This window comes from Pteropus medius, unplaced genomic scaffold, assembly GCF_902729225.1.
Source record: "Pteropus medius unplaced genomic scaffold, Ma_sr-lr_union100, whole genome shotgun sequence".
Lineage (NCBI taxonomy): Eukaryota > Metazoa > Chordata > Mammalia > Chiroptera > Pteropodidae > Pteropus > Pteropus medius.
The window spans coordinates 11820309-11837518 of NW_024349801.1; the positions used below are offsets into that span (position 1 = coordinate 11820309).

At 34.9% G+C, this 17210-nt stretch overlaps 1 protein-coding gene across 1 annotated transcript in view; it reads right to left on the reverse strand.

Annotated features, from left to right (window-relative positions):
- Positions 1-1746: 1746 nt before the first annotated feature.
- The window catches only part of CNTNAP4 (contactin associated protein family member 4), a 222609-nt gene continuing 207145 nt past the window's right edge, over positions 1747-17210 (reverse strand). Inside the window, exons 22-24 of the mRNA XM_039888850.1 lie at positions 8018-8236; positions 7613-7684; positions 1747-3886 (exon numbers count right to left, since the gene is read on the reverse strand). Of these exons, the coding sequence (XP_039744784.1) occupies positions 3693-3886; positions 7613-7684; positions 8018-8236 (485 nt within the window). The 3' untranslated portion in view covers positions 1747-3692. The remainder of the gene's footprint in view (positions 3887-7612; positions 7685-8017; positions 8237-17210) is intronic.

Genomic DNA, 17210 nt, shown 5'->3' on the forward strand with positions numbered 1-17210 from the left:
TATGAAAACTGTTTCACATTCCCTTTCTCCTCATTTCGTATTGCTTCTTATACAGATGCATGTTCTCACTCACACACATCTGCAACACAGTCAGCTTCTGAACTTTCTCTTCCATTACCACTCTTCATCTTCCAAACTTTGAAAAAGCAGAAGACAAGTAGGACATGTGAATGTATCTGGTAGAGTCATCATTTACTTGATGCATGGATGGGAGAATCTAACAATCAACACATTTGATATGAGAGGTGTCATCTTTCTCTTATCATAAGGAAAATATTTGTTGACTCAATCAGTCAGATCTAACTCATATTGTGATTTCACAAAGACTGTATAAAGTGCTCCAGTTAAAATCCTCTCTCCTAGAGTCAAGGACAATAAGCTTAAAAATTTTAAAGAAAACCAAATCTATGAATGGCAATGACCTATCAAATAAAGGTTTACGCTCACTTTAAAATGATATGGAAAAGATCTAGAACTATTGGTTATTCCGGACAATAAAGATATCAAGATCCTTCTCATGTTCTTCATCACTAAGTAACTGTCAAAGATTCAGGTCCTGGGAGCACTAAGATCAGCAAAATGTGGAGTGAAAAGGAAATTCTAGTCCCACTTCATCACTCACACACGCCGCTACATGTCCCCTTGGAGCAACACCTCACATACCTGCAGCTTTGACACTTTAACTGTAAAAGCGAGGTACCCGAACTAAATAATACACCGGTGCTCTCCAGTTATCCAACTGGATAATGGCTTCCGCTGCAAGTTTCTGATTGCAGATGAAGAACAATTTCCATTTAATGAAAGATAAATTTAAATGACCGACTTCTGTTTGGTTGGTTGTCTGAGTGTTTCTTCCTGTTGTCATCTTTAACTTACCATACAAAGAAATTATTAAATGTGCTTTACAGAGCAACACTTGGGAAAGGATTTCTAAAAATGAAGCTATTTCCCATTTCAGTGTCATGGTTTCTACAAAATTAAGATGCCGTTTCCCAAAAATGACCTTCATTTCATATGCCACCCTAACTCCACTCTATTTGCATGTTGTACATTTGAATTTAATGAGATTTGAAAAATGTAGTCTTCCCAAAAAGAAAATGTTAATCATATATTGTTTTCGTTTTTAATTTGAAATTACAAATAGACTTTTTAACTTTTATATTACAGAAGGGGACACTATATTTTTCCATATCATCCTGTGCCTCTACATAGTACTCATTGGCCAAGCTCGCTACAGAAGTAAAGACACCATCCAATTTAAATACATAATAACCTTCCACCAAACAATTGCTGATAGTCAAATTATTGTTTCCTGACAAAACTTAAAATCTGGCTTACCTTCCCCTTCTTGTTATAATCAGTAAACATTTTTCTATTTTTTCTTTCATTTCTGAGTCCATTTAAAAGAAAAAATACATTATAAATGCAGCTTTTGTTAACAATTCATAATAATCACAGGATGTACCAAAAGGTTTAAAAAAACACACACAGCAGTACAGAAGGCATACATTTACACATCTTTTACTGTTTTGAGAAAAAAAAATCTAGTATAATTTCCTCATTTTAAACTTTTATACAATGTTTCTTAAAATATATTGTGCATTTTAATTCAAAAATGCATTTTATTAAGAAAAAAAGAAGGAACAGGTAACAAATCAGGAAATGAAAGTCATGGCATAGGATGCATCAATGCATTTTGGTGCCATAATGTTGCAGTTTGTAGTAGCGCAGACCACATGAGGCTTCACCAACTATAAACCTGTCTACATCCCAGCTCCCAACTAAGTTAATGCTGCTACTAAAGAACACAAATAAACACTTGTAAAAGATTCAGGGCTGTTATGTCTGTATTCAGCTTTGCATCAAATAAACACTACCATTTCTGTGTTCAGTCCTCTGCTAGCCACCAACACAAACCGTTCCATTTAAAACAATGAAAAAAGTATACCATTTGTCAACATAGGTCCTTCATAACTACTGTGTTAATTCATATCCTTAAGAGTTAGTCAGGCATTTACAGAAACATCAAAATCGATACAGTGCTAGGAGAAAAGACAGGCAAGTTTTGTAAGGAAAGTTAAGAAGGAAAATAAGACACTTAATTGACATATTTCCAAATTATTCTGGTGTGGACAAATTCAGGAATCCAATTTTCCTTAGCAAGCACCTGGAAAGTGTGAGTATAAATAGCAAAGTGCCTTTATAATACAATTGGCTTGTGGAATTCAAAGATAGTTTACATGCAAACATCTTGTTTACATGACCTCAAAATTAATTATTGTATAAGTTTCATAAGGTTATTGAAAATTCTTTAATCTCCTGATATGTATATATCTCCTAATCAGACTGTACTAGTTAGTGGATTATATTGATTTTTGGTAATTTCTGATAAGTATATCTCATTATCGTAAGTGTACTCCATTATTGTAAATGAAAAGTGACTATAAGAAATGCTTAGTATACTTTCATATAGTATGTCATCACCCTTTAGAATGAGCATCCTTTAATCATTCTACAAGTTTTGTGGAATTGGGCATGTGTGCAGCTTGTATTTCAAAAAGTATGTCAGTGTACAGCAAAATGTATGCCTGAATGGAGTATATATTTTAGAATGGGAAACAGAAGTCTACATTTTAAATGACTTTTTTTTCCCCCTAATACATAAGACCATGCTCCATGGAATATAGTCAAGGGAGATCAAAGAAAAGTTGGAGATAAACTTCAGAAAAACATAAGTATAAACCTGTAAAGAAAACAGACATACGTTTGGGAAAAATAATCTCAGAGGTATATTTCATTTGATATCTTACAATTGTAAATAAAAATAATATTTGCAGTGTTAAGAATTATGTTTTTATATCGAGGAGTTTAGTTGCAAACATTTCATGACTCGGGAAACTGGCATTACCGAGGGTCTTATCTACTGCCACTGCCAAACAATGAGAGCAAATTAAACAGAAAGAAATTTAAAGACCAGACATCATCACATACTGACAATCAATGCACTCTCTGAGTCTTGTTACACATGAATTCTATGTTCAGAGCTGAATTCTGACACTCAAAACCTAATGTATTCAAAATCATTAGGAACAGTCAAATAGAAAAAAGAGCAATACAAACAAACCAATGACAACAAAACATCTTTTGAGACTATCGATAAATTGTATTGAATGTAATACAGAGAAAGGCAAAGGGGTTTGTTTAAATGCTTTTGGCCACTGAAGATGCAAACACCAGCCAAAAAGAATCTTAGAAGCATTTCCAGGTCTATGAATAACACCATGGGAACACTAAAGCAAACAGAGCATATGTTCTCAAATAAAGCAAGGTCGTTACAGTCCAATTTTGATATTTACTTCTAACAAAACTTACGTATCACGTGGTTGAGAGACCAGGGCTACAGTTTTAAAAACTGTAGTCATCAAGTGAGTTAAACTTCTGTTTTAGATCATATAGAACAGTTGGAAATTAACAGCAATATCTAATTCCTTGTCATACAGAAGGACTGCTATGGGAAATGTGTCACTGGATGAGACCTCCTGGAGCCATCTCGAGTCTGGATATGGCAAGATGGCAGTGCTGCAAATCCATTGCCTGTACATTCAACGTAAGAACTTTTTTTTTTTGTCCATTGAGAGTCCCTGGCTATTAAAATACACTGCCGTGATTGTAAGTTATATCATAGCTGCCAATCAGAAGAAGTACTCTTTCTGATTTTCAGTGACTGTGTTTTGTGCATTAAGCTCACTTTTCAAAACAGCCTCAGCACTGTCTACATTCTCTGACCTTTTTGCTTCATTTCTTTTGTATAACCTTTTCTGCTGATAAATGCGAACAGCTATGGCAGTGATACACAGCAAGATAAAGATCACAACAGCTATCAAACCTAGTGAGAGAAGAGAAAAGAAATACAAAGTCAGAATTTTCCTCTGAACAGACACTATGTTGACTTCATTGTTTAATAAGTCATAATAAAATTATGTTTTACTTAAATCAAGCATCTAGTATATATAAATTGGAAATATCAAAACCAGGTATTTCTGCATCAAGTGGTATCATAATATATTGAGTTTACTTCTGAGTTCTATTAACCTTATAGGTTCACCTCCAGTTATTCTGAATGCATATTATATTGGATTTATTTAGTGCATTTATATTTTACACAAGATGATCTCTAAGACCATGTGGTCACTTCATACTAATATGCAGACAAGTTTCAATTGTTTTGAAATTATAGAGTAGTAGTAATATTGTAAAAATAATTAAATGTTTTTATACTTAAATATGTAAACATTTTAATGAAGTTGATTTTAAATCATCTGTCCTACACTGAATAGCAAGAACAGGTTATATATATGAATAATCCTGACTATTGAAATATATTGATACTGATATGTGGATATATTTAGATTATTTCTATATGAGGAACATGGACTTATTTAAAACATCTGATTGTCAATAAACTATTTAAATCTCACAATTGTTAGCTATCACAATGGTTATCAACCCTAGCCTTATATTAGGTCAGTGGTCTTCAAAGTGTGACCTGTGAATCCCTGGTGGTTCCTGGGACACTTTAAGGGGGATCCACAGAGTCAAAACTATTTTCATAACAATTCTAAATGGCTTTTTCACTGTGTTGACATATCCACTGATAATGCAAAACAAGGTTGGGGAAATCACTGGTTCCTTAGCATGAATTTAGGCAAGGCAGCCGAACATAAGAGTGGTTATTGAATTCATAAAGTGAAAGGCTTGTGCTGCCAGACAATCACAGGAAAAAGAAAAGCCAGATTCATTTAAGAGTGACCCTGATGAAGAACTAACACTAGTTTTTTTTTCAGACAAAAATAGGTACAATGAAAATGGCAATGTGGATCAACTCTCTTATTATAAAACTAGGACTCTTCATTTTAGCCTAAATTAGGTGTAAACAACCCTAATGGAGTCCCAACAAGCCAAACCTATAAAGGTTCTCGTTAGTCACAATTGATTCCTGAGCACATGACTTCAGGGGCAGATTCACTATGGCGAATCACAATATTGCCAATGGCTAACCTGATTTTTGGCTAGGTTGGCCTTATCTGAGAAGAATAGCAATTCCTTGCTGATAAATCTAATATAAATGTGATAACCAAATTCTGCACTTCAAATTTGAAGAATTTACTAATGGATGTGGTTATTTTTTGTTATTATTAGCCATGTTAATAAATAATAATTCTAATCAGAATATCCACTCGTTGTTATATTTTGCCTCTCATCTTTGAAAAGCAAACGAATTGCCATAAATATTTCTATTGTTTGGTTATAGGCCTCTTGTTTAACAAAAGACATTCTGAATAATGTCAATGTGAAAAACTGATGAAGATGTTATTGAAAGCAGGCTACTGCTTTCAATTATAAAATAAACATCAACATCACATTGGCCCCGAGAAGACATCTAGTCAAAATCCTGGGTGGACTCTAGAACCAATGATGCTCCATGTATTCAGTGATCTATATCTTTTGACTTGGGGAAAATATGTCGAGATTTTCCGTGTCTAAGAAAAACCTGGATCTAACCTGTTATATAAACAAAACAAACGAACAAAAGATATTCTAAATAAAATATGGCCAACGACTGTACTCTATGCCATTGCCATCTGAAACTCTGTGTGAATGTGTTTTTATGAGGAAATTGTGCAGCTTTTCCTCCATCTAAATCTGATCGTCCACATCTATGTAGCCTGGCCACAAATCTTCTACAGTATCTGGGTCACCAGTTTTTAAAGGTTTTATTAAATCAATTTCCTAACTTATATTATTCAGGGTTTATAACCGAGAAAATATCATCTAAAATGTAGAACACTGGGGGATTATCCAATCTGGAAAATCCTTAAATGGATTAATTATTGTCACACGGTGGGTGCGATTTATGAGTAACTAGACAACGGGTGAAGAATTCTACCCCAATGCTACCAGATGGAGAAATGCACTGGAGGATGATATTCTGTGATTTAGCAGATAAATTGCACATGGTCCCAGACGAGGCCTTCTGAGCTTAGATGGCCATGACCAGCTGCTCTGCTACTGAAGCTGAGTCCTGCAATGAGCAAAAGCAGACACGAGATCCACAGACCCCAGCGAGGCCCTGGGCTGCAGATCTTCCATACTGTCTTTCTCTGCTCAACGCAGTTGAATCAAGTACAAATTTCACAGGTGACCTGTAACTTGACCTATCACCACAAATCTCCTTTACTGTATAAATCTTGCCAATGATCTTTGCCCAAAGCGACAATATTCTAAAGATTAAATATTTTGTTCTAACATTGGCTTGACTATACAATCACTGTTTATATCTTTTTATCTATATTTTCCTGTATGTGAAATATATAGAAAGCACCAGTATGAGACTGAAACAATTTGTTTGATTAGAAATTCTGGTTTAAAATGTTAAACACATTTGAAATGCTATAGCTTTAAATGATTTTTACTATATAATGTATGAATAACATTAATGTATTTCTTTTAGACTTGCAGTTATTAACTATGCTTCTAACAGGGTTTTTGGTTTTTGCTTGTTACATGACTATTTAGGGATCCTATTTTAGGTATCTTTAATTTACATACCATTAATTTGATAAAAAGAAAAGTAACAGAAGTAGCATTGGGGATGTTAATATCCTCACAAACATTTGACCAGTATTATGCTTTGTCTAAATAAAATCTTAAGTAATTAAAAGAACTTGCTGTCCAGATGAGTAAAGCTATAAAAAGTAAAACCAAGTCAATCAGTTATCAAGCCCACATAAGTTGCCCAAGTATATGAGTAACCACATTATCTGGCAATGTAATAAAATAATTGTTTACTTTTTATATCCATATCATATGCAGTGATATGGACATAAATATTTATGTCCACTTAACATTTCAATAATCTGATTAATAACATTCTTAAAATAATTAATCTGAAAGAAAAAAATGTATTTTGGCGGTCGGATTTGAATAAATTATGTCTCAGAGAAAATGCTGTTTCATTCCCAGGAAAATATACTTAAATTTTTTTTTGCTAATTCTGCAACATAAAATACGAACCGCTTTTATTTCATTTACCTAATATTTGATAAAATTGTAACTAAAAGTGTAATATTCATTGATGGGAGCATCTAAACCATGGAAATATCTGTTTTATTAGACATTAAGGCAACATAAAATATATGCTTCTAATGTTAATTTCAAGTTTTTCCTACTTTTTACATAAATTCTTACAGAAGCAGTGGTATGTTCAAGAAGCCATCAAAAATGATATTTCCTCAAATATACTCAGAATTACCTAGGTAATGTAGATGGACATTTTCAATTTGTAATTATTCACTTTATAATATCCTCTAAGTGTTGGGCTTTAGTGAAATTATCAATCATTTATGGTGAAAAATCTCCGTAGAAGTTGGGATTCCAGGAGGACTATAAGACAATCCAGTACGAATAATAAACCTCCCTCAGTGACCTCAGGATCATTGCTTAACACTTGGGATATGTGCAGATTCTTTATAGTTAGTTTCTATAATGTTTGTATTCATTACTAGTAATGAAAGTAAGTACCAAAGAAGAACTCATTCATGCTTTCTATTACCTCCAATTACTGCAGAGTCACTTCTGATTGCATTAGCTAGAGGTTCTCTGTCATCTCTTGTTCCAGAATGATCTGCAGTGAAAGGGGGCAAGAAAAGGAGGGAGTGAAATAGGCAAGTAAAAAGAAGAAATTCTGAAAATCTTGTGTTTTATACCAGAACGGAATTACAGAGGTCAATGTGGGATCTCTGTTATTTTACACTTAAGCAATGTCAACTGCAATGGCCCACATGCATGAGAAAGTGAGAATCTAGAAAAGAAATGGGAAAGAGAACTGATATTTAAGCAAACCAAACCAATTTTAAGAAACCATTTTTAGAATGTAGTATAACAGTAACATCAGAAGATTTTAAATCCAATGGCCAAGCTGTTTTTGTGACAAGATAAAGGAAGACCCATAGGCCACCTGCAAAGGAGTGTGTCCTTTCCTTTGATGTGGCATCAGTGCCAGCTTGGGCCATACAGCTGGACTCCGTCACATGTCCTGAGACAGTGATGAGGGCTGAGCGGCTGGGGTGCAGAGCAGCCTTCAGAGGGGCCACGTGGCTGAACTGCACTGCAGAAAGACAGCCCAGGAAGCCCTGGGCACCGGCCAGCGCCGTCTCCTGGTCTGCATCACCGTGCTCTGTAAATCCGAAGGAACACCGCAATATTAATAGTGCAAGGACAGATGGGAACGCCACACGTGCAATGTTCTGGGTCCATTCATCAACGGGAACACACCAAAGAACTAACTTTGCTAACTTGGTCCCACCACAGAGCAGTCACACATTTGAACATTCGCACATTCAAGCATATGCAATTTTAGAAAGAATGCATTCTTGCCTTGGAGTTTTGTTTTTTTTTTTCTTTAACAAGAAATGAAAAGGAAATACGCTTTAATGAAAACATAATCAGGATGGTGCTTCCACATTTCTTCTACAAGGTTAAAATCTTGAATTCAATTTATACAGATCTTTAAAAAAACTTACCCTTTGAACCAAAAATAAAAATGTAAATAGATAAGATTCACTTTTCTGGTATAAATCCGATATGAGGCAACTTTTTAAAACCATACTACTGAATTGAAAACATTTTACCTATTATAAATTATGGTATAAAAACTTTAAACTCTAAAATGAAAATGGACAGTCAATTAATATTTACTGTTTTAAGAGCTAAAGACACAAGAAATGATTCCTTGAAATTCGAGCATCTTGCATTCTAGTAGGCAAGACAGAAAGCAAACCTAGATAAAGGAATTAATGAAAAATTTTAAGAATGATAATGCTTTAAAGAATTGGAAACTATGACTGAATGTACCTGAAACCGAAATTTATCTTGATAAATGTGATTTGTGTGTGTGTGTCTATTATAAAGACGACTTCTTTTCACAGCTCTGTTCTCTTGGTAGTCTGTAGATATTACTCCAGCAGCTTCTGGCTCTGTTATTTCTTTCTCAAAATTTGTAAAATTCCTTGTAATTTTGGATTTATCAGATTGTCCTCAGGTATGCACCGTCCCTCGTCTATTCTGCATAGATCGTGCTGTGCTATTTTAATCTCTTTAGCCTGGAAAATTTCATACATTGTACATACAACTAGTGTTTTGTCTTTGTCTTTTTATCCTTCTGGACTGCTGATTATTCACACTAGGTGTGCATATTCTCTAACCTATTTTCTCATCTGATTTCTATCTTTTAGGACTTATTTTTGTGTGGGTCAAGTATTTCATTCACTTGATCTTCCGGGAGATGAATTCAAGTATCGACAAAGATCATTCTTTCCTGCTGAATTTTTTTAGTCTGGAAAAATACCTTTAGTTCCTGAAGGTATTTTTGTTGCTTTGCTAGAATTTCCTCCAAGCTCTTACTAAGTTTCATTCAAGATGGAGTCTGTCTTTGAACAGCTTTATTTTGAGAGGGAATGATTCTGGTTACTCTAGTTTTTCTCCCATTTTACAGATGTTGAATCTTCTTAAGTATGGGTTGCTTTTCTCATCTGCTAGTTGATTCTCAGTCACTAACTTCTTTAGGTGAATGATGCCAAGAGACGGAAGACAACATAGCCATCATGTCAGTGAAACTACAGGACAAAGCGGACAGAGAGGAATTGGCCCAAATTTCAGGTAATCCTCAGCAGGATTCAGGAAATTCTCAAAATTCAGGTCATTCCTTTTTGAGCAAAAAGGAAAAATGGGCTCACTGATGTTTTCAATGCTGACTGTCCCCCAGGCAGTGCAGAGATCTATGTAAGCCAAACATTTTGAAGCTGGGAGGCGGGGACGGTCACCACGATTCAGGTCCCCCTCCCAAGACTCTTCTCGCTGCTCCCAGACTCTCTTCCAACCAGAAGGCAGGGAGCCCCACAAAATTTTCTCGCCGGCAACCTCCAGGCTTCCTTTTTCCTGCTGGGCTGGACCAATGACGTCTTGTTTCAGGGAAGCCACAGGGTTGGAGTTGAGAATTAGGAGTGGAGGGGAATTGCAGAGACTTTGCCTCCATCTCCCCAGAATTGAGTTCATACAAAATCAATGTCTATATTAAGTTGCTCATAAGCAAAGTTGGCCTTAGAAATACATGGCATCAGATATCTGCATTGACAATTGTGCTAATAAATATATCTTTCCTATTATCTGACTCCTGAAATGTCAAATCACATAAAGGTTAGAACAAGGAAGGTGGAAGAACTGAAAACAAGTGTCTCCTGCTTTACACAAATTCTGATAAGATAGTCATGTTTTGGATGTTTCCCCTTATAAAAATCCTTAACTGACTCAGATTTTGGGGTAGTCTTGCCTATTAAAAAATTAGCCTCTATTGTGTTTTCCAACAAAGGGAAGGACTTCTGCTTTGTTAAGGAAGAAACCTTTTAACAAAAGATCTATGAGAAAAATAGAGTACTAAGGAATTAAAATTTGTATGAAGTGCCTTTCTATTCCTAATTCTGAAAAGGATATGGAGTAAATGGAAGAACAAGGAGTGCTTTGGAAATTTCTTGTGGTTCTAGTAACCAAAAAACAAAACAAAATGCAATAAAAACAAACAAAAACCCCAGCAACAACCAGCAAAAACTGCCAAGAATACAGAACAAAAATAAATAAAACCCAGAAAACACATCTAAACAGTTTGGCTATACCTATGAAAAGGGATCATCTTTTAAAAGTATCTTGATATCTTTAATCTATAAAGATAAAATAGTTAAAGAAAAAGATGATAAAGATAAAGAAGCCTTGCCTGAATATGTTACAATGAACCAAAGGAGAAGCTGATCTAAACCCCGAAGTCATCATACCATTTTATGCAATTACAATAAGGATTCAGCAACAACAGGAGAAAGTAAGTGGAAAAGTAAAATAGCAAAGCAGGCAGCAAATACCATGTAGATAAAGGAGTAGGGTTTCATAAAAGGTATTTATTTGCCAACGAAACCTATTGTTCTGAGACACAACCTTGAAAACCCGATGAACACAAAAGCTATTTACAGTTAGCTATCTCTGAGTAACCTGCACTTATCTTCTGCTTTCAGCATAAACTGCCTAATCTTAAATGTCATGTGACAAGACATTTACAAAATCACGTGTCCTTAAGTAATCTAATTAAATTTCATATGGCATCCCTTGGCTTTGAAGCAGGTTTCACATAAAATATACCTGCGATTAAAGTCTGTTCCTAAAGCTCTTCTAAGGAGATGAAGTAGACATCCTCTCCCTCTGACCACACACTTTACTTACATCTGGCCTAAATCTCCACTGCAGAAACCTGAGTTACTTCCTGGCTCTGCTGCCTCAGAAGAGATAAATGACCCCTATGGGTCATTGCCTCTAAATATACCAAAGCTACTGCTCAGAATGAGTAAAAACCGTCTCTAGGCGTTTAGAGAACTTCTAACGTAAAAACAATCCGTGAACAGAATTCATGATTTAACTTTACAATGAGTTTTGGATATAAAGAGAAAAAATAATGCAGCCTATTGATTATGGAAGAATATGAAGCCAGTTGATTGGACGCCACCTGGTTCTTCCCACTTCCACCAGGGTGTACCAACAAATTTTTGCTGTCGGTGTTCCTGCACCATGCTCTCTCCAACATAAAAAAGTAATACACAGTAATACACTCAGCCTTTGAACAGTGATTTTTCAGTCATTTTGAAATAGGTTAAATTACATCATTATTCAAAATGTGGGCACATTTTCCATAAGAGGATTTATGAAATTTCAAGATTATGCAATGATCTTAATTGAGATTTTTTTTTCATGTGGTGGAACTGCTACCCAACAAAAGCTTAATAAATTAGCAACACAATTTTATCCCTTCGAATTCCCTTTTATTAATTAAATCGTAGAGAAATCTCTTTTTATATAATTTTCAAGCAAATAGTTCTCTTAAAGGAGCTGACTGAAGAATCATTAACCTTGGCAATTGGTACTTAATACATTCTAAAAAGCGCACTTAACAAAGAAATGGCATCAGGCTGTCTGCCTTTTCAGAAGGGGAACCAGAAAGGAAGGAATTGTTTTCGCTCTGTCCTCCAGTACTCATTTCTACAAATAAGGAGAGACTGTAGGAAGAATTTTTCAGTCCAATCATTGTTAACAAGCATTACTAGCAGATATCAAGCAAGGAGGGTAATTTTTATGTAATCATATCAAATTGTACCATGATGACATGGAAACCATCTCTAACCCTCTATTACAATTAACAGGCAACACCATCAGAATTCAGTTTCACTGCTCTCATTCCGACTAGTCCTACAGATCATTAGACTGGCCTATCCAGTACCTCTTCTGTGGCTGTGTCCTCTCTCCACTGCCCAGGGTCCTATATTCCCACCCTTGCCAATTCCATCTCTCTCTTCCGTCAGTGCCTGTACTTTAATAAAGTCACACAATACTATAAGTCCCTGATCATGGCTTTATTTTTCCCTTAATCCTGGGGCAGATACATTTTAAAGCGTGCTAATAATTAAAGAAATAAATGATCACTTTCTCCTTTTTATTTTAAAACTTATTCTAGTTTTATCATTATATGAAGTTTTCTAGATTTGGCAGCTGACAAATATATAATTTGGGATTTGTGGCTTTTGCTTTTATCGTTTGGTAGTTTTTGAAGGTTAAGTAGAGTTCTATGTTTTATCATGTCTGACGACCAAATGAAAGTGATGAGGGTGAAGTCACTGTCAAAGGCGCCGGCCTGCCCAGCCCATTGGGAGCACATGCTTGTGATTATATGTGGCCCACAAAGCCCAATGTCTACCTCATCATCTGCTCTATAATTAAAATCAGATAATATGTTGCAGCATATGAGTGTTCTTTTCATCTCAGACATGACACTTATTATCTATGCTCATGTACCATGAATAGAAACGGTGTTTTTAAGTTTCTAGGTATGGCCAGTTCAGAAGAGTATACCTGACCCTCTGAAAATGACTAAAACAAGGATGAAGTCACACCCTGCATTGAAGACAGTCTATTTTAATTGTTAAAATTCAAAAATCAACTCGATGAATACAAAATGATTTTAAGTAGTTTCTTTCAAGAATGTAGTCATACTATATATTGAAGACAGTCTATGATATTTTAAGAGTTCAAATATTCAAAAGTCAACCTGATGAATAAAAAAAAGATTTTTAAGTAGTTTTCTTGCTCTAAACTGTACTTCTCTATTAAAACTATTCTTTTAAAAGACCAGTCCATTATCTTAAGAGTCATTTCACAACATATTTACAAAATCACAGTGCCTTCAGGTTATCTACGTTACTTTTTTCCTTACTTCTTGGCACCGAAGCAAGTTTTACATAAAGGATTCCTGACGTGTTGGGAGACTGTTTTTAAAGCTCTGCAGAGGAGACAGTAGATGGCCTTTCCTTGCTGACTGCAGACTTAATTTACATCTGGCCTAAATCTCCAGAGCAGTAATCTGAGTGTACTTCCTGGCTCTGTGGCCTCAGAAGAGATAAAAGATCACTACTGTGAGTCTGTTTTTGATTAGTTTGTTCTTTTTGTTCCTTAGATACCACATATAAGTGAAATCATATGGTATTTATCTTTCTCTGACTTATTTCACTCAGCATAATAATCTCTAGGTCCATCTATGTCATTGCAAATGGTAGGATTTCATTTTTTTAATGGCTGCGTAATATTCAAATATAGTGGACAATTTGGTGATGGACAGAGAGGAGCGGAGTTGAGGGGTTGGGAGAATGAGGTGAAGGGTTAAAGAAGTACAAATTAGTAGCTGATAGTTGGGCATGTGGAGCATGGCAGAGGGAATGCGGTTAGCATTAATATGATGGCTAAGTGGAGGGTCAGGAGAGGGAGGACGCAATTGGGGGATCGTTTTATGAACTATATAGATATCTAACCAATGTACCGTATACTTGAAACTAATTTAAATAAATAAATTTATATTAAAAAAGATCACTACTGGTCATCACTTCTAATATATGAATTCCACTACTCAGAATGAGTGAAAATAATCTCCAGCTCTTACTTAAAATAAATCATAAAACTATTCTTTTTTAAAGTTTTTTTTTGACTTTTCAAAAATGTAGTGGGGTGATATTGCTTGATAAAATTATATAGGTTTCAAATGTACAATTCAAAAATATATCATATTGTATATTGCATTGTGTGTTCACCACCCAAAGTTATATATCCTTCCGTCACGATATATTTGACCCTCTTTACTTTTATCTACCTCCCTGTCTCCTCCCTTCCCTCTGGTAACCATTAAGCTGTTGTCTGTGTCTATGAGTTTTTGTTTGTCTTGTTCGTTGGTTGCTTTCAGTTTTATATCCCACATATGAGTGAAATCACATAGTTCTCAGCTTTTTCTATCTGATTTATTTCACTTAGCATAAGAGCCATCCATGTTGTAGCAAATGGCAGTATTTCATCTTTTCTTATAGCTGAGTAATATTCCATTGCATATACATACCACCTCTTCTTTATCCAATCATCTGTTGAAGGGCACTTTGGTTGTTTTCATGTCTTGGCCACCATGAATAATGCTGCAATGAACATCGGGGTGCATATATCTTTACAGATAAATGTTTTCAAATTTGGGGGGTAGATATCCAGAAGGAGGATTGCTGGGTCATATGGTAATTCTATTCTTATTTTTTTGAGGAACTTCCATACTGTTTTCCATAGTGGCTGTACCATTTCCACCAGCAGTGTATGAGGGTTCCTTTTTGCCCACAACCTCTCCAACACTTGTCATTACTTGTCTTGTTGATAATGGTTATTCTTACAGGAGTGAGGTGGTATTTCATTGTGGTTTTGATTTATATTTCCCTAATAGCTAGTGAAGTTGAGCATCTTTTCATAACTCTGTTGGCCATTTGTATATCTTTTGGGAGAAGTGTCTGTTCAGGTCTTCTGCCCATTTTTTAAACTGTATTGTTTGGTTTTTGTTGTTGCTGTTGAGTTGTATGGGTTCTTTATATATTTTGAATATTAGGCCCTTATTACAGGCATTGTTTGCAAATATATTCTCCCATTCAGTTGGTTGCCTCAGTCTCAAAGCTACTCTAACATATAAAAGAACCCAGATACAGAATTCAAAGTTTAATTTCATAGTGAATTATGAACATGAAAAACAAATTTAATGTACTCTATTCATGATAGAAGTATCTGAACTGAGCTGCTTGCCTGAAGTCTTGATCTTTCCACCACAGTTCCCAACTACTAATACATTATTATTGCCAAAGTCTTTGAGTCCTTAAATATTTTAAGTGTAACAGGGACTTAGAGATGGTTTCCATGTCATCATTGTGCAGTCTGATGTTGTTTTTTAAAATTTACCCTCCTGTTTTAATATCTTTCGGTAATGTTTGTTAACAGAGACGATAATCCGAGTTATCTCACAGTTCTTCCTAAGTTTAAGAAATGAGTTCTGGAGAAAGTTGAAAGTGAGAAAGTATTTCCTTTGTTTCTGGGTTTCCATCTGAAATGGTAGCAGATGGTCGTTCTCAAATCTTTGGTTGAAAATAGAGGCAAATTACAACTCCAAAAAACTAATTGGTCAGTGTTTATATTCTGCTCTCTCAAAATAAATAATAAGAAATTATAAAATGATACAAGAACTTTCATTTATTTTAATTTGGAGAGTGATTTGGAACTATTTTATCTAAAGCAACATAAGGTGCACTCTACGCAGATATAGAGGAACATTTTGTATAATGCTCACTAACAATAAGGTAGGTGAGGACAGGTGCAGTGTCTACCTTGCTGAGTGGCATGCTCTGTTTATACAACAGGTGATCGCAAAGTATGTATTAAGTGAATCAGTGAGCCAAATGGGCTTACAAAAATGAAAAACATATTTGATAAGCACAGGGGCAATGAGAATATACCTTGTAGATCTCTAACTACAGGAGAGTAATTGACCAAGGGCCCCAGCCACTGGGCTCTGCAATGCATCTTTATAGTTTGGCCAATGCCATGCTTCCCAGTAGCTGCTCCTGGCCCATGGCTGATCACAGCCAGGATACAAAGATAAGCCCATTCTTAGGAAACAGGGGACTCATCTGATGGCTGACTCAAACGTTCCCCAAAGACTTCTCAACCTTTCTTAGACTTCACAGAAGTCTAACTTTCCCTCCCTATCTCCTTCATTTGGAGGCAGAGTTGCATGACCATTTGATGGCTCTGCTGGTCTTGGCTAGCTCCTTCCCTATTTTCCCTCTTATAAATATTCCCCTAATAAAATCCTTGCATGGTTCATTTTGTCTTGGCAACTGTTTCTTGGAGGACCTGGACCAATATAAGAATGTTTGAGATTGAACGACTCTCTGGAAAATGAATAGTTCCAATTTAGCATCTATTTTACTATAAATTAATATACTGTATTAAAATATAATAATATACTATATAATATTTTATTCTAATGTCATATTCCATACCAAATAAATTCTTTCTTACATTTTTAGGAGAATGAGTAGAAATTCATTGCTGAATTTGGACTTTATTCTTATTTTTCAGCATGAGCAACATGCATTTGAGTAATATGCTATTCTTAAATAAAAACCTTACCATCTTTAATTCCATACTAATCTCCTCTATTTACAAAAAAACACACAAATATTTATTAAATGTTATTATCTCCTGTTTGATTAATGCAATCTTCCTCATAGAATGCAGATCAGTTTCTAAATTGTTTTATAATATATTTAACGTATTTCTATTCACAAAAACTATTTTCCTCAGTAACTCTGGCATTACATTTGAAGATGTTATTTCTTCAAAAAACACTATTTTATCAACATTATGCATAATTGTTATAATTTTCTATCTTGTATTTATTTTGTATTTTATCTTGTAAAATATCTTTACATTTTTACGTAATGCCTCATCTCAGACGCTGCTAGACTGAGAAACTCGAGCTTAGGATTTGTTATATTTGTTTGATTTTTTTATTACTATAGTAGAATTTATATAATTTACACTATGAAACTTACCTGGAATATTTCAGTTAAACTTCTGAATATCTAAGTAGTACTTTGCATATATTTTTTTATGTCTACTACAGCACACTGGAAGAACATTGCAATTCATGATATTTCTTGTTTGTTTGGAGAATAAGAGCACACAATTTTGGTGTTCATCATAGTACTAGG